Source organism: Motacilla alba, chromosome 3 (genome assembly GCF_015832195.1).
Source record: "Motacilla alba alba isolate MOTALB_02 chromosome 3, Motacilla_alba_V1.0_pri, whole genome shotgun sequence".
Lineage (NCBI taxonomy): Eukaryota > Metazoa > Chordata > Aves > Passeriformes > Motacillidae > Motacilla > Motacilla alba.
The window spans coordinates 105,357,665-105,383,946 of NC_052018.1; the positions used below are offsets into that span (position 1 = coordinate 105,357,665).

Consider the following 26,282-nt stretch of genomic DNA (forward strand, 5'->3'; position numbering starts at 1 on the left):
ATTAAGTAGGTTTGATTGCCTTTTGAGAGAAATATCCAAAGCAGAAGGAAGGTGCCAAGACCACATAGGTGTTTCTCTTGCCAATGGAAGGCAATATCCTGCAGTGTCATGCCCACTGTGCTGATAAACCTCTTGTTCTGGTTTGGAAGCACTCTGACCATTCAACAATGAGCTCTGGAGCTGTGAGGAGACAGCCAGAGAAGGCTGAAAGCACATACAATACAATACCAATACTCCACCACAGAGACCATCTGCCTTTGTTTTTGAGCTGACTCCTATTAGTCTCATTTCTTGAAATGATCTTTTACTGGGAGAGGCAGGAAATAGCAGATGCCTGTTCACATTCCAGCTCTAATCACAATTCTGTTGATCTCTATCAGAGGTCAACAGAAACCACTGTTTGTGCTATGTAGAGTCCCTTCCTCTCCCTGGCATCTCCTTTTCACGTTGAAGTGCACTCAGTGCTTCCTGGTATGGAAGTCAGATTGCCACAGATGTGATCCTTGTTCCACTTCTCTAAATGCTCTTCTGTTCTGCAATAGCCTGTTAGAGATGAGAGGAGCAGAACTGCACAGAGTACTCAAGTGTAGAAAGGGCCACAGCAGTGTTTTCTGTTTTGTATCCCATTCTATTCTCCAGTCTCTCAGGTTCATAAAATCCTTCCGAAATTCCTCAAAGCCTGTTCCTGCCTTCACTACCCGAACTTTATATCTGTTAGCTTATTTTCTCATATCCTTACTCACGCTCTTTTAAACCACATTTAGGGATAGGTGCAACAGCCCTGCTTCCCACCACAGGTCCCAACACAACTCCACAACAGTGACCTCCCTCCACTGCAAAAATATGCCATTTTTCCTCCACTGCCTTTTAACCAATCTTTCATACCTACAGAGATCTTCCCTCTTAACCCCTATTGTCTTTAAGAGCCTCTGGTGAGACACTGTGGAAAGGCTGTTGGAAATCCAAGTAGGCTTTTATCAACTGGGTTTATCAACCATTTGTAATGGACCTCACTCCTGGTTGTATTCTCATTTGTTGATTGCAGTTCTGGATAATAAAATGAAATTAATGGGCATAATTGTAAATTCTTTCCTTTTGATATTTAATATCAGTGTAGACCCATGAGTGGCTGACAATCACTGAAGTACATCATGATCTACTCCTCTTCACAGCCTCCAGGACTCTTTCAGGCACAAAGGAACTAGAGAAAATTCATGGCAAAGCTTCATACTGCACCCAAACCAGCAGAGAAATTCTGAGCAAGAGCTATAAAATAGTGACTTCAACTTCTTTCCAGAGCTATTCCTGCTCAAAAATGCAAATTCCTCCACAGCATGTCCCCACCAGTGCACCATACCTTCACACGTTGTCCACACCAGGACCAGCTGCAAGCTGTATTATGCAGAGAGGGTGAGTTTTTCTGAGACTTACAGAAAAGAATTACAGAGTCTGATTACCTGTGATCCAAAAAGGGACCATCAGATGGATCTTATTTAGGTGTCCCTAGCAAGTGCAGAGAGTAAAGGGTTTACTCTATCTGAATTATTAACACGAGTCACACAAACAGAGGTCAAGAGTTGGAACTGGGTTGTTGGATATTTATTTATTTCCTTCCTCCCCATTTGAGTTCATTGCATGTTTCAGTAACAGAGAGAAAGACAGCCAACTTTCCATTTTTTTTTAAAACATCATCTGAAGCCACTTACTTTAGCAAATGTCCTGTATCCTTCCAGAATGGGCCTGTAGCCTGTACACCGACACAAGTTCCCTGCGTTGCCAGAGCAAAAGGATAAGGATTTAGTGTCATTTGGCTAAAAGTTTCTCTGCTTTTAAAACATTCTATTGTTTCTCACAAAAGCTTGTCAAATCTTGATACAGCTAACGAAAAAAATGGGAGGAGGAAAATTTCATTAGGAACCTTGCAACAACCCCACCATTCTTTTTTTGTTGAAATTTAAACTGAAATTCATTTAGAATAAATTCAATCTGTCTTATTCAGTATTCATTTATCTCAATTGTGTGAGTCTTATCAGTATACCAACTAGTCTGTCTCCTGAATTACACAGAGATTGCTTTCTCCTGCATCATCATTCCTCTCAGATCACTGCTGGAAGCACAGTAATGACTCTAACTTCAGCAACAACAGCAGCCTCTCACAGGATTTACACAGCTAGGTTCTGCCCCACTCCATCATTGCACATGCTGTCTTGGTCCTTGACTTGAGGACATGTTCTCTGTCACCTCTGCAGGCTCTTGTGACAGCAATGAATAAACAAGGACACTTCGGTGCCCCTCAAGGACAGGCCACCTTTTGGGCTCCTAATCCCAGATGTAGGCTACTTGCCCCTGCTTACAAACTATGATATTCACTTTATAGCAGCACCTGGCTGGTCTCCAAGTGAAAAAGCTACTTCTTAACCTCACAACCATCAGCTATTTTTACCAAAATACATTTAATAATGGTGCACCTCCATCCCACTGGGTATAGCAGATGCAATAAAAGAAGAACACCCCTGTAGGGCTATGAATATTACCTTGGAAAGCATCTTCAATGTCCTCCATGCGAGGCTCGGGGTTGTTCCTAAGCAACGTGTACATGGACATGACGATGCCTGGAGTGCAAAAGCCACATTGGGACCCATGACTTTTTGCTATTCTCTCCTGAGATAAAGCAAAAGCCACAATTAGCCCATAATATCAAGGCGAGTTCATTGTTGTGCTTGTTTCTATTACAGTCCTGTTAAAAGCAAAGTATCACAGAGGAGCTAAGATTATCATCAGATGTTCTCTGGTCAATTAATCTATAAGACAGCCTTCAAAGAGGAGAGCAGCTTGAAAAGTCTGCACATAGGCTATGAACTCAAAATGTGACTGAGGGCCACTAGAAGATTCCAAGGAGATCAGGAATTCTTCAGATTTACTGTGCTAGCAAGGTTTGGGTTACCTGCCTAGACCTGAGTTTGAATTTCAAAACTTAGCTGTGAGAATCTGCAGGTGGGGAGAGAGAAGAAGAAAAACAAAAGCCAGACTGGCTGCCATCCATTCATGAACATCAAACTTATTTTTCACTTTGTTGTTTACTCTCTCGGGTACTGGCACGAGTCCTACCCCCACTGTGCAAACTGAGATGAACCACAGTTCACCTTAAGGGAGCAGGTCTGACAAAGAGAGACAGGGCTGCATTGTAACACCTTGCTAGAAGAGCAGGGCTGCACATTCCTGTCACTCCTTCTCACCAAGAATATTTTAAGACTCGAGAAACATCACTGAACCAAAACTTAACTTCACCATGGCAGGGAAAGCTTCTAACTATGCAAGATCAGAAACCAGAGTCATTTGTGGAAGGCCGTAGGAGAGCCCAAACCTATCCCAGATTTCCTAGCTCCAGGTCATTAGACTGGCTTTCCTCACAACATAAGTCTTCCCAGACCAGGATGTGGACCAAATACAGCCATGCAGCCCAAGGACAAAAGCACTGGCAATTCAGCCAGGATAGCATAAGCTAACCTGTTAGGGGCAGAACAGAACCCTAGCATTGTCTCAGGAGTTAGATTCTGTCACTCAGCCATTCCTGCAAGTATGGATTGCTCATGTGGAGAGTCAGCCTCGTGGCTTTAGCATTATGGTGGAGGTCCCAGTGTCCTGGAACAGGTTTAATTAGCATAAGAAAACATGCATAGAGGGTTTTCACATTACCAGTATTAACAGCTTACCTGGGCTGGGTGCAGCCTGGATTTTGTGTTTCCTATGCCTTCAACAGTAGTTACAGCCACGTGATGCAGGGCACAGACAGGGAAGAGACAAGCATTGGCAGTATGGTGGCTAAAACAGTACATTAAGGTCATTTCATTTGGCAGTGCTGCTGAGCAAAGGAAAAAGGGAACAGGAGCAGTGAAGAGTTCTTGGAAGCTACAGCAGTGAACGCAACAGAAGCGCTTAAGTAGATGTGATACAAGAATTAATTACAAGCCAAACCCTACAGCACCCAGTCATCCAAGGTTCTAATCAATTTCTCTTGCAGTTTGATCCGGGCATACACCACAGGATTTCACCTAGATACAGCAACTTTAAACATCCTTGCTGCACATTAAGATACAGAACCCATATAAGTAATTTATAGGGGCAGACTACAAATACCAAGATGTTGTGCAGCTGGACGCTTGCAAAGTTACTCCAGAGCCTGGAGTTTTGGTTTGGGTTTTTTTTTTTCTTTTAGCTAAAAAGCTGTTTCTAGATGATAAACATGGGGAATAAGTCTAGACTGAAGGTAAAAGAGATTTATGTTCCCAAAACTCATATAAGAGCTAGCTATTGTATCTTATTTCTATCACGACAGAATAATGACCCTAAAGATATCTTTTCCATGGCCATGCTATTAAGCAGAACCACTCAGAGGATCCAAGTTATAGTATCTCCAAGCATTATTCCAAATATATTAAAGAGTTCGGTGCTTTCTGTTCCCCACAGTAAAACTAAACTGAGGCCTGTCTCTCTGTCTCATCCTCTCTTTGCATTCCCTTTTGTTTTTATTAAATTGTTTCCCCTTTCAATTAATTAAAGTGAGAACAGGAGGAAATGTTGTCTCAGGAAATAATTCTGAAGGTTACAATACATAGAGAAAAAAGTTAATATCTGCTGGCATACAGAAACGAGATTATTGTCATAATACAATAACAATAAAGATTTTATCACAATAATCATTATATGGTTTCTCACAGGAAAAAGTTACATTAGAATCAGTGCAGATATTGCAGGGCACAAAGAAACAGTTCCTTATAAACACTGTGCAATGCTTTAAGAAAAATACTTTCTCATCTTAGCCTTCTGAGCTTATGTTCTGAAAGGGAAAAATTATGTTTTGGCAGAAACATTCATTATATAACTTTTTTTAAAAACAGTACCATGTCTGGTATGTCAGGAACCTGGATCTGTCCCCATTTTATTTCTCTGTTGCAGAGTTCAGATTGCAAAGGATACAGGATTTTCTTCCGAAAGGGATCATATTTGGATATCATAACAGTGCAAGCACCACATCCACCTTCTCCACAGCCTAGTTTGGTTCCACACAGGCCCACTGAGAGAACAGGAATTAAGGAAAATGCGAAAAGTGTTGGCAGAAACTTGCTCAAGTCGTCAATCAAGGCTGAGCAGCAAGGTTCTGCTGGAAGCAAATCACTCATTTCTTCTGCTTAATAATTTAACATAAGCAAAGTTTCAAAAGCTGGCATGTGACTATTGAGATCAACACCCAAATCCCTCATAAGGACACAGCCCACACTCCAACAGACTCTTAGAAATAAACAAAAAAAAATATCCTCAACTGCAACAGTTCCCACTTACCATGACTCAGAAAAGGAAATGACACAAGGGAGATAAAACACTGGTAATCGCTGAGCAGGAGCTGTTCAGGCATGCAGCCACATCCCTGAGCCACACAGTGACATCCTCCTTCAGCATCTCTCAGTGGGGGAGCTTGACTTCTTCCTTCACCTGGTGACTCCTAGTACCCAGAAGGCTCCCAGGAAGGGCAGTCACTCAGGGTCATGAGTTACAGAGTTTAGCACTGGCTGGGAGCTGCATTTGAACTGCTCACAAACAACCTGCATCTCAAGAGTCATGGTCTGGCCATTTCTGATGGCTTGCCAACTGATAGGGACAAAACCAGCCAAGCAACACTCCCCAGGAGCCTGGGTCCCATAAAATCACAGGAGGGAGACACTGAGAGCCAGAACTCATGGAGATGCACAGAACCCCTGCACAGACACCTGGGAGCTCACAGAGTGCATGGCCCAGCCAAAGCAGATTCCTCCACAGGCTGCTGAGCTCATGGCCACGCTTTAAAATCAGGAATTGCATCAAATGTTCTGCAAAGGGAACTCAGGAGAGAATTCCTTGAGTCACTTCTGCTTAGGTTCCTTCACTCATTAGAAGGCAATTAGACACTATTATTTATTGCAAAGAGAATTGCCAATGTTGAGAGACTTTTGGTGGGGTAAAAATCAGTTGATTTCATTGGCAATGGCCACATCAAGTCGAGATAATCAGTGCCCTTCCCTATATCACAAAGCCTTTGGAAAAGCAACAGACAGTGTGGTAGAGGGAACTCGATTCATCCTGACTCACTGCAAACAGTATGGCACTGACTGTTTCTAGGGAATCAGAGAATCATTTAGGTTGGAAAAGATCTTTAAGATCACCAAGTCCAACCATAAACATAATGCTGCCAAGTCCACCACAAAACCACGTCTTTGATGCAAACCTAAGGCTGCCAAGTCCACAATTAAACCATGTCCTTAAAGCCACCACTGCTTTTCATACAATCATGTGCCTGCTTGAGCAGAAATACAGCTTTCCCATGCCATCCAATGTTTCTTTTGACAACAGTGCTAACCTGCCTCAATAAAACATGTTTCTCAAAGTATTTGTCTAACCCTAACAAGAATGCTGATGTAGGAGATCAGCAGGTTTTGAAGGGCTCAGATTCTCTCTTTACAAAGCTATTTGCATTAGTTACCTACAAGCTTAGACATAAAAGTTCTAGTAGTAAGACAGGCACACCTAGGCACAAGAGTCATGCCACTTACATTTCCTCCTGACCTTTATCCATCTGTGGTATATTCAGATAAAGAGAGCTGCTGATAGCTCTGCTGGAAACCTCCAAGAGTGTGATTCATGTCCCTGTACTTCCTTCAGCTCCCAGACAAATGGAACACAGCAGCATGGTATGGATACACCAACACAGCTGTGAACAGTTTGGCAGATGTATACACTCAGCTGGCCAGACAAAAACTCAGAAAACATGGAATGACACTACCTATGGAAGCAGACCTGCTGCAGCCAGCCTGATCATCACAGTAATAGCTACTCAGCTCCTGCAGCTGTTCTGACTCACATGTTGACCAGTTTCAAGCAGGGGTGAAACGTGACTGCTTGCATCTGCTCATGTAAACACACCCATGGTGCATGGGGGGAACTCCTGCCTCTGAGCCTGCCTCCCTGGGCCATCTGATAAACAGCACAGGGTTATCAAGTTATGGGATACTAGCTAACCAATATGATGTTTTGGCCAGAAAATTCTTTTTTTTTTTGTGTGGAACAAACTTACATTTCCTAAAATTTTATTGCAATCTCATTATTGCTTCCTTTCCATCCTATTATAACTCTGTGAAATTACTAGTTTTTCCTTAAAATATTAATAAATCATTTAAAGTAAATAATTAAAAATTTGTTATTGTTTAAGCCTGGAATAGCAGCTGTAATCTTTGCTGGCAAGAAATACCAGACAATGCAAAGCACTCCCTCTTACACTCTGTGCAAAAGCTCTGCCCAGTACTGAAGTGACAGAACAGTAAACAATTATGAAATGCTGGAGGCATTTAAAGCCTTCTGCAGTTTTTTCTGGCACTGGATACATTTTCTCCGTAGATAAGTTAGCAGGGTTGTTTCTGGGTCCACATCTTTTTCCACCACCTGCAAGAAGGGAAAGATATTGATAAACACAAAATGTTTTACAGCACAGATAAGTTAGTTGCAAGGGGAAAGTTTGATCTTTCTGCTACTTCTTTTCCAAAGCAAGGAGCAAAAATCACAGATTATTTCAGCAATGTAGGTCATGTATCCAGACACAAGGTTTCCTTGAATTTATTGTGTCAGAGGGAAGTCTATGCATTACATACATCCAAGTTTTTCAGTCAAGGCACACTGAGGCAAATCTAAAAAACCCTTCATCAAAAATGGCTTAGTAGTGAGAAAACTGTGTTTTGTACTAAAATCTTGGGTTCCTGACACATCCCAAATGGTGCCTCAACTTTATTGACTCTGAATAACTGAACTCTGTCCTTTCTTTTACTGTTGGAAGAGACAGAGAAAACTAGCAGATAAAAGAATGACAGAAAGAGCACCAGTAATAGGTTTTGCAGAGAAAAAACCCCAACAGTGGAAACTGTGACAACAGAGGTGCAGCAGGATGGACAGCGAGTACCAATCCTCTGAAATTTCTCCTTCTGCCCTTGTAATATTAAATCAATCAGTCTTACAGTAGTAGCCATCCTAAATGTGGGAATACAAGATCCTAAGAAAGGAAACATTTTTGCTGCATATTTTGAGACACCTCCATCCTATTCATAAAGTTAATTAGAAGTTATCCATTAGACATAAAACATTTTCCTTTAACCTCTGCCCAGTGGTCAGAAACCAAAGTTCTGCTCTTGCCACAGGGCTTGTCTTCCCCTTTTTCTATTATTAATAAAATGTCAAGAAACTTTTCCAAATTCACTGTGTGCCAGAATATAACCATGTTCTCGGCTCTTATTTCATGCAAGTCCTAAGTACAATAGTTACAGTTTGTTTAAATTAATCACTCCCAGTTTGAAGGGCAAATTGAATGAGGGGTCATTTGTTCAAGTATTTTTTTAACTTTCTTTTCTCACTGATAAGAAACCTTCACAATCTCTGTCCTGCTTCAGTTTTATGCCTTTGACACGTGACATGGTTATCCTAAAGAGACAAGGTTCATACTTCCTGTTTGAGTTCACTGTTTTAGAATTAACTGATAAAATTACTGCTACAAAACACAACTGGTCACTTTTTGCACATCTCATTCCTTCGCTGGGGATGATCTACAGGAAAAAAAAAGAGTCCATTCTAGTTTGGGAATGTCATATTGCAGATCATGCAGCACCCATTGCTGCTATTCTGAGCAGAGTACCCCTGTTGCCTCACCTCCTGGACACACAGAAACAAATAAAAGCAAACAAATAAAAGGTCTTCCATGACCATCTGGTGCAGACTAAGCCCATACATCCCTCTGCAGCACCTTGGCAAACCAGACAGACATGAGAAGGAAATTCCAAACATCCCTGTGACTGTGAGCGGACAAATGGCCTCTCAGAGCCATTCCACAGGCAAAGAACCAGCCCCAGCAACTCCTACTGTCACTGTCACACTAAGCTTCTTCCTCATGTCTGTGCCAACGACCATTGCAAACCCTTCCAAAACAGCTTCCAAGATAGCCAGGCACAGAGAAGAAACTTTAGGACAGTTAAAGACCATTCTGTGTTTATATCAAAGAAAACATCTCAAGAGGTTTTCTTGAAAGAGTCCAAGAAGTGCTTGGTTATGTACTCAAACCAAGCAATTAAAAGTTTGGCCCACTGGCTTCTTTTCAGGAAGCAGGAACTAAAAGACAGGCCTAATCCTTCATTTTTCATTTAACCACTCATCTCCATGTACTTTTAGTGATGTAAGAATGTGTGAAGACCCAAAGCCAAAGCTTTGCTCAACTTTATCAGAAAGCGTCTCCCACCACGTCGTAGACAATCCACACCCTTACTCGGTCCCAGCCAACAGCCCTGGCTTGCTACTTCAGTCACTTCAAACTACTCCACTGGAGCTGTGTATCTGCAATTCTGGCAGAGATTAGGCATCTGAGGGAGATATGGGTAAGAGTTTGGAGAACATTCTGGGTTAACACACATCTCACACATCAGAGATCAAGGAGTCACTTCTCTTCACTTCAGATTCCTGGTGGGAGGATGCTTGCTGATGAGTCTCTCTTGCTGGGCACAGAGTAAGATTTTTTTGCTGTTCTTGCCTTTTGCTCATTGTTGTTGATGCTGGCTTGTCCTCCAGCATATCATTCCTCCAGTGGCTTGTTGCAATCTCCTGCTGTGATTTGCTCTTAAAATATTTTAAAACCCTGTGGGTGGGGATAACACATCTTGCCTGATCCCCAGTACAATATAATTCACAGCTCAATACCACAGTTCCTGCTCACTTCCCCCAGTGTCCTTGTACAGAAAGAAACTGAATTCCATCCATTGCCTTCTGTGGTTGTAGGATCAGACAACTTAGATACTGCAGTTAAAGAAATAGTTCCCTTTTTTGTAAGTTTTTAGTGCTTGGTAAATTGTTTTATTTTGTTCTTTTAATCAAATATCATATTGCAGGTGTATCAAATTGACAGCCATGTTTTGACAATTTAAAACTGGATTTTACTGCATTTGGTAGCTTAATTATTAATCAAATGCAGAAAGAAACATTGTTGAAAATGTTAGGATGGCACAGACAGTCAAATAACTCTCAACAAATTTACTCTGTACTGCTGTGTTTGTACTACATGTCTGTTTGCCTACTGATTCTAGGAATTTTAAAAACTCAGATCCACCTCAGCAGGGAGCCTAGCCTGGCCCTGAAGATCTCTGTGGTTTTAGGTACCACACAAAGCAGGTTTTGAAGCAATTCTTTACACCTTTAGAGTGCATGGACTAGTCCAGAAAAATGTTGAGCTCACTTTCCCATTATTTGATGTACAAAACTTCAATCTCAATAAATACTTTGTTTTCCAGCTTCTCTACCTGCCTCTCACTAATTCAGACAACTTTGCCTTTACAACACAAAGCATCATATTTAAATTATTATTCCCAGAAAGTTAGAGGTTTTTCAGGTTAAGGGAACAGTAATTGAACAAAGTAAATAGAGGAACAGAAGGAAAGTGAAAACAAACTTTCCCATTTTACCAAACAATGGGCTAAACTTTCCATCAGTTGGGGTCTATAAATGAAAAGCAGGTGCTTTCCTGAAGGACAAGCTCCCATTCAATCACTAATCCCTGGTCACTGATTAAGTTGTAAGAAGAGAAAGTGAAAGGTTTTAACCAGATTGCCACACAGCAAGTCAGACCAGTCACATGTAAAGGCCCCCTAGGACCTTGAAATCTGTAAATGTGTTATTCCTGAAGACAATGAGAGATTTCAAATTCATTTATTAGGAAAAAGGATTGGAACACAGACGAACAAACTAAATATAACCACACAATGTAAATTTGCAACTGATCATGTTCTGCTTTAAACCAGCACATTGAAAGCTCCTAAGTCACTGTTTATGTAGAACCCAGAGGTTCACAAAGCTCAGAAAAATCTTGTCTTTTAGCTGGTTCCATCAGCAATCAAATACTCACAGACTTTGGAAGTGCTAAGAGGTCTAAAGTGGCTTCCAGCATAGATCCTCCCTTAGCATTCAGAATAGAAATAGAAATATTGACTCCTCGTGTTTAAACTAAAATTACATGCTACATATGTATGAGACAGACTTGTCAGCCAAGGGAAAAAATTGCCTCCATTAGCCTTAAATTGAGCATGCTGATTTGCATTCTAGTCTAGGCAGACTCTTAAGATAACTTTGAGTTAGCAGTGTGCCAAGCTGTATGCCCAGTGAAATAAGCAGTCCTGAATGTAAAGTATGCTCAGCTGCTCCAAGGAGACTTTTCCTTGACAACAGAGCAGACTGGGCTAATGTGAGAGACAAGAATTTGCTGCAATCCATGTCTCTGTCTTACAAACCACCTCTTACCATGTACAGTGACAGAACGTCATCAGCCCACTTGCAATGTCAAGCTGTCATGAATTCACACAGCAGTAACCTTTCCCACTGGCCATGTTACCAAACTCTTTGCAGTGAATCAACTGGAATATTTAGTCAGGATCCCAGATGGATGGGGCCATATCCTAACTTGGAATCATAGAATATACTGACTTGGAAGAGACCCACTAAAACCATCAAAGCTCAACTCCTGGGCCTGCATAGGATACCCCAAGAATCCCAACAGGTGCCTGAGAGCATTGTCCAAATACTTCCTGAAGTCTGTCAGACTTAGTGCCGTGACCACCGCCCTGGGGAGCCTGTTGCAGTACCCAACCACCCTCTGGGTGAAAAACCTTTTCATAACCTCCCCTGATGGATGCTGCTTCCTCCGGTTCTGCCACTGGTCACCATTGAGAAGATAATAATGCCTGCCTCTCCACTTCCCCTCTTGCTAGCTGCTGTTCCAGCAGAATTGCACTTCCAGGCACTTCCCACCACTCAGTCCATCACATCACCTTTCACGTGCAGCAATGTCCCAACAAACTCCACATACTCTGCCACAGATTACAGTGCCCCATGAGTCCAATTCTCTCTTTAACTTGCATTTGGTAGGGCTGAAACTTGAGCCACTTTAGCAACACACACAAAGAAAGGAATAGAAAAAAAAAAAAGGCCACTGGAGGCTCTGGGTAGAGCAAGTGAAACCTGCCCCTTTATTAGAACTGCCTGCTCCTGGGGCAGTGGGAAAGGATGCTAAAAGAGCTTTGGCATTCAAATAAGTTGGTACCATTGGTCATATTAATCATCCCTTGGTGTTTGAGTTTTTTTTTGTTTTCAGCCAAGCTGCCAAGATGACACTGTGATAAACCCCTTTACACATGCACACAGTTAGGTTTCTGTAAACAAGAACAGCAGTTCTGTAAAAATTGCTGAAATGCAACAAGGCCAGTCAGTGTCACTGACAGCAGGTTTATTACCTACAGGACACAGCAAGGACAGGCAGAAGACACAAAATGAACAGCTTGCTTTCTGCTGATGGCCTTCAGGGCCTAGGCTGCCATTTCTCCCCTTCTCTGCCTCACCCCATGTGCATAAAAAAAAGTCCCACAAGGCCAGCTCTGGACATTGACTAATAGACATTTTCATGTGTCAGCAAAAAGTTTTTTCCAGGAAGAAGGACTTTTCTAACAATTTACACAGAGTAGTGCTCTTCGAATAACTGAGCACCAGCCAGTGCTGAAGCACCACGTGTAACTGCATGCAGGAATTTGCTCATAAACTCTTCATACCTACCATGAGAGTCCTATTGGTTTTGAACATCAGCTGATCTGGCACCAGAACTACAATCCTCTCTCATTAGGGCATACCAGAAAAAAAAAAGAAAATCAAACAAGACAGGACACTTTGCTTGTGTCAGGGTCTGGATTGCCCAACACAACTGTGGCAACCTCCTAATGCAAGAACTAAAGAGCTCCAAGTTCACTCCCTACAAATTGAGGTTCACAAAGGAGGCATCTCACAAAAACCTCACAGAGCAAGAAGCCAACAAGTTAATGGTGTGCCACCTGTTCCCACCATAGCAGAATTCACCAGATAAAATCCTCAACGCCCCAATATCAATTACCAGACTCAATTAGCTAGTTACAATTAACTTGATGCTTCAAGTTTTCATCTCTTTCTAGAAACAATGAATGGCTGATATGTCAATTAACACATATGAACCACTACTAATCTGTGTGAGCAAAGCTTTAGTTGTCATCCTTCTCTATAAAACCTCAGAACCAAGCCTGGGCTCTACATCAGCATTGTATTTAACAACTCTATGACTAACTTTTACTGCACACTAGATAAACTTCGTTCTTCAGTAAACAGTTAATATATCAATGAAACAAAGCATTCATATCAAATCCACTAGTACCTCAGAAAGTTCTAATTCCAATCCGGTTTGGGATAAAAATTCATAACTAAAACCCCTAATTGTAGCTTCACTATCATCCAAATTAAAGAACCTTGGAAAAACAAAAAAAGCAAAATGGACAGTAACCCTGTGCTAGTCTGTAAGGCAGGGCACAGAGCTTTTTAACCAACTGAGAGTATTGTGTGATCCCTCATGGGATTAAAAATTAATTGTCCAGCCCAAACCCAGTGTACCATCTGATTTACACCCCTAAGCAGTGCTCAGGGAAGGTTTGCAAACTCTTGGCTCCACACCAATGGATAAGCGACCTTGTCACCTTGTCCCCTTCCCTTCCCAGCAGGAAGTTCCCTTGACCCAAGTGTCGGGGCAAGGGAAAGGTAGGGAAGGCAGCACTGGGGTGAGCTCAGAAACAGAAGTAACTTGGTAGTTGGTCCAAGAGTCAGCTTTGACTTTTGTAACAAGCCTTGAAGAGGCAAGGCTGCATTGCTAGCCAGGCAAAGTCCAAACTGAGGAATGGGGGCTCTGGGACAAGCCACTCAAATGTGTCCACCATGTGCAATGAGCACCCCAGCCTCCTGTGAGACACAGTCACTTCTCAGGTTATTGCCAGGAATCAGTATCAGTTCATGGGCTTTCATTCTGAAGAGTTTTTTAGCTTCTTAAATGGAATAAACATTTTTAAAACCCCTTTCAAAACCCAAATGTTATAATTACTTATTGATGAATTATATGTGGAATTATATATGGATGCTTCTATTTGAGTTAAATTTTCCAGATCTGTTGTAAATATTGAATTTATTTCTAGTAGAAATGCTTGTATTCAGCAGTGCACTCTTATTTAAAAGTAGTTATGTCAGAATTGTAGTAAATTATTGCCAACAAATCTAAAATGTAAAAGGAATAATATGTAATTGTGTTACCCTTTGAATAATTCACAAGGTAAACTCAAAGAAGAGAAAAAGCCATTTAGCAAAGCAATATGCTCTTCACAATTTAATACTTAAAAGTCATGGAATATGTGTTCTTATCAGAAAACTTAAGAGGAGGAAAAAGATGACTAGAAAAGTAAGTAATCATGTCCAGAAGCAAGCTGGACAGAAAGCTGGAATCTTCCTTACCTTTTTACCATTCACAAAGAAAACAAGTTCATCCCCTGCCTCGTTGGGAGCCATCCTGCACACCTTCCAAACTTCGCTCAAACAGGGCTACAGATCAGCCTGGTGAGAGCAGCCCTATCCCCACAGCAAAGCGAGCACCAGCCACACCACAAGTGACCCGAGTGTGCCTCCACAATGTTTGACTTGGTTTTTACACCCGTGCCCTGTGAAGGCCCATATTATATAAGAGGCAATGAAGAGGCGTGCCAGCTGCCTGTGGTTGGTGCTTCTGCAGCCCTAATGACAGAAGAGGAGCTGGAACCAGCAGAGTGACCCGCCCCCTTTTATATAGCAGAGGATCACAATTCAGCTGCATTCCCTTTAGATTATCCTGCCAGGCTTGGGGCACTGCTGTGTGCCACCAGCAAGGAATTCACGGGGTTTTGCAATGCAATGCAAACTTCAGGGGAGGGAGGGGGCGTTCTCCCAGCTATCCCTCACCAAATATTGACAAGAAAAAGCTGTTTCTCTTGTTCTGTGCACAGCCATCCACCTGGCATTCACCACACAGAGGTCTCTAATGACAGCACCTGCTTATTTAAAAAACTCCTTGATATGTGCACATCTGCTGCTAGACTGTCACTATTTTTCCTCACACTTTTAAAGCTGCAGTAGCTTCTACCTGGGAGGACATAATTTAGACAGGTATGTGTTTGTCCACATAAAAGCAGTTCTAGAGAGCTGGCACTCTGATCCAGCACCTCTTTTGAGGTGTTGGGCTAAGACCATAATGTTTACACTGGGCTCTTAAAGCATTTAGTCTTACCTGTTTTGGCTTAATCCTCACATCCTGGCTCCTAGGTACATGTTGCCAGTGAATTACAGAGGGAAAACAAGGATTTTTTGTCTTCCATTTCCCTGGTGGTGGTTTCTTCTGACTTCTCCATTACACAACCATATATTTTGCATGAAGCCTTCCTGTTTATTTCTTCCAAAGCTGTTGGCAGAATCATCCACGTGATGGTAGAATCCATACGACAGGCAATGGTTCATTGAACAAGATATCTAAACAGCTACTTCCAGTTTAAAATTCCACCACAAAGCAGCACAGTTCCAAAGTCTCATGGAAGTCTCCTAGCACTGTACCTTATCCTGCCTTCTCCATTCTGATTCTTGTGATTTTGCTTTCCTTCTTCAGTTTTAGGGGTTTTTTAATTAGTTTTTTTAATTATTTCTTTTAAATACATAGGAAAGCACTGTATCAAAGTCTTCTTCTCAGGAACCTCTCTGAATAATTAATAAGATAACAAAGCCTAATTAAATTACAATTTTCAGAAACATTTCACAGTGAATACAATACCTTATTTTTACCAGCTTTTATCTTCTGTCTCATCCATTCTGTTTCCCAGTCTATACCCTAGAAAAGCTATTTCATAACTAGTGTCAAACACCATTTCAGCCTCCTTTACAGGCATTTCAGTTTGCTGAAAGCAGAGTTCACAGCAAATTTGTGCTTAAAACCAGCTGCCTTAATCTATGTTTTCAGTGAAGTTGTGCATAGCTGAACCAGTGCTGACACCTATTGTCTGGCACCTCCCACTTTGCAATATCAGAGTACTAGAAAATACACTTTTCTCCAAGTAATCTTAAGCTCAGTTGCTTGGTATTTCTATGCAAAATTTACACAAGCACTACCCGCACGTAGCAAGCTTCAAAATTAGTGTACGCAAGGTTACTACTCATTAATAGTTTTGTAATATTTCAAATAACAATTGTTACTCATAACCACAAGTAACGTGTCATTACAGCAATCTTAAAGCAACTAGACATTACAGCATTAACACCAAAATCAAACTTGTTTAGTTTCCTAATCTGTGTTTTCCGTAATGCATGATGCAGTTCTTAGGTTTAAAGAACATTTCCAATCATATCATCACTTTTTAAAGGAAGCCCATACTTAATTTCTGCCTAGCCTTGGTGATAACCTTATAGGTAAACTACTGCTTTCTGCTAAATCAGTAAACAGCACCTTATGACATTCCATCACAGGAATTGGATCCACCAACCTTCTACATACCTAAGACAAAACTAAAGACAAATACAACTGTGATCATGATCTCTATTTGTAGATTACATGGTAATGTAAAACTTCAGACCTCATCTCAACAGAGTGACTGATCACACAGCACCGAATTCACTCATTCTCTCATCACCCTGATGGGATAGTCTATTACTATACCCATTTCAAAGGCAGAGAACAAAGACATACAGAACAGGAATTTTCCCAGTGCTCTAAGTGACTCTGGAGCATGAGAGCGAGTGCTGTTGAAATCTCTTGTCCATTTCTTGAAATCCCACGCTCTGAAACAGAACAGAGGATTACGAGAAATCAGAGAAAAGAAAGTGAAAGCTAAAAAAAGCCAACTCATAAAACCCTCAACCCAGAACTTTCTTAAGTGAGGTAAATTAGAAAAGTTTCCTCAATCAAATCAAAATTAGTTATTAGACAAAGTATTCTGACTTACCAGTCAGATAAAGTCTCACAGGTTTCCCATTTTAGAAATCATCCCTTTGCCCCTTAATAACTTTGGGATGGGAATGTTCTAGAAGTTCAAAATTCCTTGCAGTCTCATTCATTCACTAAAGAGTTCAGAAAGCTGTTGATATTAGTCAAGAATATATATATATATATATATATATATATATTTAAAAGGAGCTGACTTTGTTCATTCTGACTGGTTCATCCTGCAGACCTGGCTGTTGCAATCATAACAATAATCATCTGTTCTGCAGATGATCACATGTGTAGCTCAATAAATACAGTGAAATTTATGGAAACACTATTCCTGCCAGGAGATAACTGCCAGAATTAGGTAAATGGATGAAAGTACAACGAGGAAACAATGCCAGGGGTAACAAAGGAGGAGATTTAAAACAAACAGAAGTGAGAAGATTTGTTGCTCTGTTCTCACGTTCCGCTTTCCAGGTAACAGGAAAGAAGAAACAGGTGACTCTGAAGAGAATTCTATGAAGGGATTTACGAGGAGCAATTTTTAAAGCAAATACAAGAGAGAACAGAGTTCCAAGTCAGTGCTTTAATGCAGTAACCCCTGTATCAAGCTTCCAGTGTCTGCACACTCACTCTGTGTGCACAGTACCCCACTGGAGCCACTATTGCTAAACCATTTTGGACAGCATCTTTCCCCTGAAGTGGAAACAACCTGTTTGCTTTAGTTCTGGTGATGCCTCTTGTGTTGGCTCATTTGTCCTTTGTGGGAACACACACTGGACTCTCTTCAGGGATCTCAAGAGGTCTCCACCTGCTGTTTTGAGGGGAGGGCATACAAGGTTAATTAGAGCTGTGCACACAATCTCTTACTTCTTAAAAATCCCTTTTTACAGCCTCAGCTATTGGTGGTTGTGGATTTTGTTCTGAGTGTTCTCTGTGTGAGTTTTAAAAACCCTAAAACATCATAGAGTAATAATAATAAATTGAGTCATAGAGTAATGATTATAAATTGAGTGTAAAGGCAGAGTGCATCGCCTGAGGATGTTTGTTCTTCTCTTTGGCATCACCTATCAGCCACTGGTGAAAACAGGTTCCTGAAAGAAGTGGGCCTTTTATCTTACTGGATAGGGACATTCATTCTTTATTGCTAGTCTCCAAAAAGAGCTCAAAGAAACAAAACAATTTGGGATCCTAATACAGACAGTAAACTTAATACTCTACAATAACAAAACACTCCCAAAAACCCCAACCAAACACAAAACACCTCAAAAAGTTTCCACATGAAATTGCCGTATGATTATGAAAGTAAGGTACTGCATATTTTTTTCAAAGGCATTTCTCAGAAATTAGAAAAAGAAATTATGTTCATCCACTTTCCTCTGAGGGGTCTAAATTCCTTTCTGGTTACAGATAGACACAGGAGAAAGATCATCGTTACAAAGCAAATAAAAATTTGATTTCCCCATTGAGGTTTGTGAGTGGATACTAGCTCATTATTCATGAATCACTAATCATTCAGTGTTCAGCTTCTAATTGTACAAATATTGTCTAATTATCCAGATTTATTGCATGAATGATGATCTCTTCACCTGCTTTTGAAGATGGGTGGAGTTTAATTATACCTCTTTTCTTTGTCCTACCCCGTCTTCCTACAAGAGCAAGAAATGAGCAAGGTTAGCCAATGCAGCCTTCTGTGGAGGAGTCCTGCTTGCCACTCTTCACCACAATAATTAGCAGGGCATGACTTATTTCAATTCATTCAGTGTTTCTTCCACTGCCTACTTCCAGTGGGCTAAAGGATGTTTCAGATATCTGACCTGAAAAGCAACTTCGTTTAAAGCAGGCTTGTTCATGTGTGCTCCTTGTCTTCAGCAGCACCAAACTTGACACCTATCGGTTGTTTTTTACCTGCTTCCAGGTACCATGTGAGAGAAGCCTCCTATACCTGTCCTGATAATCTAACTCAATAAAATCGTACCTTCTTCTTCATCTTGCTTTCACTTCATCTGTTGACATTTTAGGAGCATCTTCTGTATTTAAACATTGTATCTCTGTCCCAGAAAGAGGCAGAGCTCACTTGCAGAGACTGCCTGTTGCCCCTGCACAGGAAGAAGCATTATCTCCAGTGGGTGTTCCAAGAAAGAAAGGGCAGGGAAGCAGCTGCAAGAACCACACAAGGCTCTTCATTCTTCTGAACAGTTGCTAAAACACTGCCTCTCTGGCATCTAATATTCCAAGATCCCTGCACAGGTAAGAGAAGCTTCTGGGCCAGATTAACTAAGTGAAAGCTAGTTCCCATACCATACCCATGCATGGCTAACTTTCCACTGCTTTTCTTCACAGGACAGAGTCTCTACACAGAAGTCTGCCTTGCTTGTCTTGTTCTGTTCCTGTGAAGGTATGAATTAATTTTGTTTGGGAGAGGGTAATACCTAGTTTTCTCTTGTCTATACACTGGATGCAGTCTAGCGTGTGGCTCCTTGTCAAAACTCTGATACCAGCTATATGATATATACTGTCCTAAACCTGCCTGGGCATCTGCACAAATCCTCTGGCTGCTCTGTGTATCTCACTGGTAATTCTTTTGTCATTTCAGAATGCAGCATTTTGAAGGGCAGTTCATTTGAAAACCAAGAAATCCTCCACAGCTGCTTCTGCTAACAAAGAACCAAAAAGGATTTCCTGAACCAACCAAACATCTGATTGCTCTGTCTAGGAGGGATTTGTAGGCCAAAAGCTTGTAAGCATCCCCCAACTATGTAAGTCTGCCTAAGAAAAGGCTGCCTCTCTCCACAGACCCTGCCTAAACAGAGACCTGCACTTGGTACTGTGATTTCCTTCTAGTTCCCACCATTAAGATGGCCTACCTAGACTGGACAAGTGTGGCAAGGCAATCCCACAGAGACTTTCAGAAAAGTTTTGTTATTACCAAAGTGCAGGAGAGCAGATGCCATCACCGTCACTGCAACAGGCCAATCGTCTCAAACTGCAGCCATCATGGTCAGCTTGTATCCCCCAGACTCTCTTGATTTCTCTTCAAAACAAATTCATTCTAAATAATTTTCCACTATGCAATAGTAACAGACCATAAACATCAAGCAGAAAGAAAAAAAAAACAAAAACAGTTCTGGCTCAAGAGCAGTTGCTATAAACCCAGCATGCATCATTTAAGGTGAAAATTAGAAAAGCATACACATTATAGCAGTAACATTGAGGAATGCCCTTCCAAGAGAAGCTGCACATGGAAAAAAAAGATGAACTGCTTAAAAACTGAAAATTAAAGAGCCTACAAAGTGGATAATATCTTAAGCACATATTTCAGAAGCTGAAACTTCAATTACTTCAAGTTCTGTGTCTCCCCTCCAATCCTACCTAGCGTCCACAAGACAGATTTTCTCAAGTCATGTTCCTGAAATCTTACAGTCTCAACTTGAAGAAAAAGAGCCTTCATAGTGTCAAATTTAGCTTACTAAGAACAGACAGGGAAGCAAGCTGACTGTAGGTAGAAAGCCTGTAATGATGTTCATCTAAAATGTGTCTTTGAGTCCCTGACTACTCAGAAGATACATTTTAATTGCCTGGATTATTTTCAAACAAAAGTACCTCATAGTCAGACTCGTTGTTTTCAGCAATATGGCCAAGTATGAACATTTAAGGGCACCAAACAGATGGTCCTATACCATCATTCCTGATGCTTTCTAAGTCATGAAGAACAAGTTACTTCCACTTGTCAAGAATTCTATTGGAAAACAGTTAAAAGAGAGATTAATTCCATTGTGCTTCTTCAAATGCTTGCACGATGAACGTGCAGATCTCAACTATTTCTGATCCTTTACCACGATTGCCCTTTATACCACCTGATGACAGATACCACAAAGCTTTCATCTACCTTCTGAATTGGAGTGGCTTCCTCTTCTATTAAAAAGGGCTTCCCCCACTGTCATTTTATATCCAATATTATTATATATAGAGAACAAAAGGTAGAGCTGATAGTTTTCATGGGTTGGCAGGAGGCTACTTTGCATCATTCAAGTAGGCACTGTGAGGTTTTGATATTTACTGACAGAACAATTACAGGCTGTTGCAATAAAATACCCAGCATGACTAATGAAGACACCTCAGTAGAGTACAGATATACCTGTGCTTTTGGGAGAATGCTGATGATGTATCTTGATGCAAACATGATTAACAACCTTGTTAAAGTAAGATGACAAGATGGGCTTTGACCAAACAGCTTAGAAAAAAACTTGAGAAAAATGGTGGAAGAGTAAGATAAAGATGTGTGTATGCAGAAATTCTCAGATTTTCTTTTCCCAGGCCAAGGGAAGTTGTGACCCAAGGGCTAACAAGGTTGGGACTGCAGAAATTGATAATGGACTGCTAGTTGTTTCCTGCTATGTTATCTCTATTGATAGCAATACAGGAACGTCCAATCACACCTGTCAGGCTTCTGCTGAATAAACCTCTGATTTCTTTGCAATGGTTTTTCACTGATCCTTCCAGGAGATAAATCAGCTCTAGAAGAGCAACTCAAGTTAAGTGGTTAAAGGAGCCAACACTACTCACTTTGTTAAAGACAGGACAAAACCAAAAGGTTTTATTCCCTTGAACAAAGTATAAGCTATTCCATATAAACAAAAACACAGTGCAGTGGAATTCAGAACTTCAAATTCATCTCCCCTTGAAGACCATAATGGTTCCAATCCTAATTGGATTACATACATAAAATAATTTCTGTCCCAGAGAAGCTGCACAGTGGTCCTAAAATATCTTTTGGGTTATCACCACAATAGAATACTTGAGATGCAAGGGAGATAATTTAATTTCTGTGTCATAAAGCTTGTGATCTACAACAAAAGCTTCAGAAAAAAAAAAAAAAAAGGCTAAGATAGCCCAGAGAAAAGACCTAGTTCTTTTCTTACTATTTTTATGGTGGTAATTATTGCAGCAGAGAATAGCTTTTAGAAGGGACTAGTGTAGAGCCTGTAACATTCAACATCCTGCATATTTTATGTCTTACAGAATGCTAAGCAGAGAGATACTAACTGTAGCCAGCACTGAGAGCTGAAATACCACAAGTAAAACTGACAGAATTCCAGCATCAACACCAAATACCCTCTTTTTTCCATCATCACATCATCCCATATCACAGCTGTGCACAGCAGAAAAGTCAGATCCTTATTTTAGTGAACTGGTCTGGTGCACTGGTCAGCAAATATTTGTTCCTAGTATTTACTTGTTCTGATTTAATCTCCTTAATTCAGAAAGTTATTGCTGACAGCCACATTTACAGTGATGGTGAACAAAGAGGAGGAGCAAGGCCCCAGTCTGTCATTCCCTGCTCTGCCACTTCCCCTTTGGAGAGAGGAGCTGCAGAATAGGGGAAGAACCACAAACTAGCAGAAGACCCAGGAGTGGCAGCCAGTGAGAGATGTGATGATAATTATCACTTTAGAAACAGCTAAATGTGATGGCAGACAGGCTTTCACTAGACACTGCTCCAGAACCTGTATTTTATTCTTCAAAGGCTGGTGCCATTTCTTATACCTGCCTTTTCCTTTACAAAATGAAGACCTTAACCAAGCTGGTCTTCAAACCCCCACTTTGATCCCTTTACTGGAGTCACTACCTTTTACATTTTTTTACATGTACAAAGCCATCCTTATAATAGGAAGACTCTTAGAAAACCACTCTGTTATACATGTTACACTTCTCAATTCTATGTGGATAAAAAAAGCTAGTTTCACCTTAGAAAATAAATTACTTCATTACAAAAGCTGGACAACCTGCCCAAACAGCAGGACAAACAGTGATGACACCAAGGGTGAAATGCTCAAGAGTACTCAGTGCTGAGCTCTTTTCTCACTACACTCAGTGGGAGAGAAGTTAAATAAACATCAAACGGTTTCTGAATAATTCCACCCAGTGAAAAACCATCCAATGTTTTCACTGGGACTACAATCTGGACCCAGAACCTGTACCATATCTTCACTTTGTTTACAGTTCTCAGGACTGATGCCCCAGAAAAAAATGATGCAAAGCCAAAGTAAGATCAATTAAGCAAAAGTAAACATATTAGGCTGTTTTTCCACACTGACCTGAGAGGCACGAAAATAAGATAAGCTTGAAGAATAACAAAAGTACTACTAATTTTCCTGGAAGAGTGTTTTGTTTTCTGGAAGAAGAAACAACTATAAAGTAGCTTTTTCCACAATGCACAATCCAGTGAATTTCCAAGGGCAGGAGAATTTAGAGAGTTCAAAACATATTCTCTTATCACAACTCCAATATGTCTGTAATATTTTATTTGGTTAAAGAGTTCTAGTGAGTACAGACTCTCAAGAGAAACCAATTTACAATGAAACAACCCATAAAAAAATACACATAGATAAAAGTAAGTACCCACCAGTTTTGGGGGGTTGTTGATGACCTCTTTGTTTTTATATTTTCTCATGCTTTGAGTTTCTCAGGTTTCCTAACCTGACCAGTTTCATGCCAGCATTCCTTGTAAGAAAAAAAACCCATAATCATCCCTGATCCCTTCTCTACATTAACATCAGAAGTTTGGATGCAGAAAAGTGACACGGTGTTCAGGATAAATGAAAGGGAAAAAACAAATTCTAGAGCTTTCATGGTCAGGGTCTGCTTATTTGTGAAAAGCCTGACTCAGCAGTGACTTAACAAAAAGCAGGCCCCTATTGGGTGAGGAGAGGGAGAGGATCCCAGGGCTGGTCAGCTGGAGAGGTCAGCAGACTGGGGAGGAGGTCAAGGGCCTGGCAGGCAGTGCCTGGGCTCTGCTCCCAGTGGGCAGGCAGGGATGGCTAATGGGCCAGAATGGGAACTTCTATTGCCCACCCTGCTCTGGTCACTCCACAGCCTTCAGCAGGACACCAGCACTGGACTAGGGATTACCAGCACTGGGACAGGGATTACCAGCATTGCTCCTGGCTAAAACTTGGTGCAGACCATTTTAAATGCAGTGAACCTTCTCACAAGCAGACTTGAAAAGAAGACCTGCAGAAAGCCCAGACATCCAGTGCTTGTATAAAGGATAATGGTGAGCAAGGACCAACACTCTATGGAGCCTCAGTGACCCCTGTCCCTACCTCAGTCTAGTGGCTGCTCTTTCCAGCTTGACATGGCTCAACTGCCCAGCCTGGGAGCACCTGCTCTTCTGAGAAGGGTCGTGAGAGAGACATGTAGGTAACACAACCAACAAAAGCTGAAACAACCGGGAGCTAGAGAGAGAAATGACTAGGGAAGAGCAGAGACACTTTAAAAGGGAAAACTGACCAAAAAAATTAAATTTCAGAATAAAAAGTGAGCAAAGGAAAATTATTTGATGGGACAAATACAATAGATTCTCTGGGGAAAAGAAAAAGATCACTAAATTATTTCAGCTATCAAGTAACAAATCTTCTGGCCCTGCCCAGACTGACAAGGCAGAGTAGGATGGTTTCCTGTGCAATACAACTTCTCCTGCACCGCACAGGACACTGCAAAAGCTGCCCTGACACGCTATAAATAATTAACTTAATCCACATTGCGCAAGCTACAGAGCAAAAGATTACAAAATCCATTTATGCAATTGAGACACGTTACATTGGGACACTCAGAATACACCTCAGCAAGCTGACAGGCCTCTTCTACTTTTTATATATGAAATGGAAAACATGGGAAAAACAGACACAGCGTAAGATAAATTTGATTTAAAATGTGGAACTCCTACACTGGAAAAAAAAAAGAAAAACATTTAGTAAATTAGTCATTGACATTCTGCCACACAGCATTACTAATATTGAACTTCAACAAAAATTACAACATAACAATAGTTGTTTACTCTATTTACTCCATTGTAAAAACTATAAATGATGCAAAATCTGACAATCTAGATAAACTAGGATAAAAAAATGATATAACATTTTTTTACCTTCAATTTATGTTCTGATAAGAAGATGACAGCTTTCCTATGAGCTTCGTATTTAAAAAAATTCTTCAGAAATTATTTCAGCAAATTGTTCCTGGTGCATTGATAATGCAAACTCCTACAAGTGCTCCCCCCAACACAAAAAGTTTCCAAACAATTATGACTGACTGATTACAACTACAAAATCATAGAATTGTTTAGGTTGGAAAAGACCTCCAAGATCATCAAGTCCAAGTGTTCACCCAGCACTGCCAAGTCCAGCACTAAACCATGGCTCTGAGTGCCACATCCACAGATGTTTTAAATACCTCCAGGGATGGTGACTCAACCACCTCCCTGGGTAATCTGTTCCAGGGCTTGATAATCCTTTCCATGAAAGAAATTCGTCCAATCTAATCCTTCCTGGTGCAATTTGAGGCCATTTCCTCTTGTCCTGTGTTAGGAAAAGAGACTCACCCCTGCTTGAGTACAGTCTCTTTTTCAGTAGAGAACAGTAAGGTTTTCCCTAAGCCTATTTTTCTCCAGGTTATGCACCCCCAGCTCCCTCAGCTTCTCCTCATCAGACTTGTGCTCCAGACCCTTCCCCAGCTCCGTTGTCCTTCTCTGGAGTCTCTGCAGCACCTCAGTGTGTTTCAAATAGAGACAGGCTCAGAACTGAACACAGGACTTGAAGTGTGGCCTCACCAGGGCCAAGTACAGGGGAACAATCACTGCCCTGGTCCTGCTGGCCACTTTTCCTGATACAGGCCAGGATGCCATCGGCTTTCTTGGCCACCTGGGCATGCTGCCAGCTCACATTCAGCCACTATCCATCAGAATTCCCAGGTTCTCTTTCACCAGACAGCTTTCCAGCCACTCTGCCCCCAGCCTGTAGTGCTGCCTGGGGTTGTTGTGACCCAAATGGAGGACTGGCACTTCCCCTTATTGAATCTATACAGCTGGCCTCAGCCCAGCAATCCAACCTGTCCAGATCCCTTTGTAGAGACTTCCTACCCCCCAGCAGATCAACAGTCCCACCCAGCTTGGTGTCACCTGCGAACTGGCTGAGGGTGCACTCAAGCCTCTCTTCCAGATCATTGATGAAGGCATGAAACAAGGCTGGCCCCAGTGCTGAGCCCTGGGGAACACCACTTGTGACTGGGCACCAGCTGGATTTAACTCCTTTCACCACCACTCTCTGAGCCCAGTCATCCTGACAGGATTTTTACCCATCCACAGCCTTTCTGTCATCTGCTAAGAAGAGTGAGACAACTCATAGACTATGAATGCTATTGAATCATTTGAATATCATCATATAATTGAGAGTATTCATTTCCTTGCCTGGAGAAAGCAAGCTCTTGTCACTCTTGCTGGGTGAGACTTCATAACGCTCTTCACTGATTCCCAATGAAAAATTCAAGAACAAATTTAACACTTCTCTTTTTTAGCCTTTCCAAGTTAAGGCTGTATGAAGATCACTGCACACACCTG

General features: G+C 41.3%; 1 protein-coding gene across 1 annotated transcript in view; it reads right to left on the reverse strand.

Moving 5' to 3' along the window:
• XDH (xanthine dehydrogenase) overlaps window positions 1–14,598 on the reverse strand; it is a 49,315-nt gene extending 34,717 nt beyond the window's left edge. The window contains exons 1-6 of the mRNA XM_038132520.1: window positions 14,398–14,598; window positions 7,413–7,470; window positions 4,978–5,074; window positions 3,714–3,822; window positions 2,535–2,661; window positions 1,707–1,768 (exon numbers count right to left, since the gene is read on the reverse strand). Coding sequence (XP_037988448.1) covers window positions 1,707–1,768; window positions 2,535–2,661; window positions 3,714–3,822; window positions 4,978–5,074; window positions 7,413–7,470; window positions 14,398–14,451 — 507 coding nt within the window. The 5' untranslated portion in view covers window positions 14,452–14,598. The remainder of the gene's footprint in view (window positions 1–1,706; window positions 1,769–2,534; window positions 2,662–3,713; window positions 3,823–4,977; window positions 5,075–7,412; window positions 7,471–14,397) is intronic.
• Between the last annotated feature and the right edge of the window lie 11,684 nt (window positions 14,599–26,282).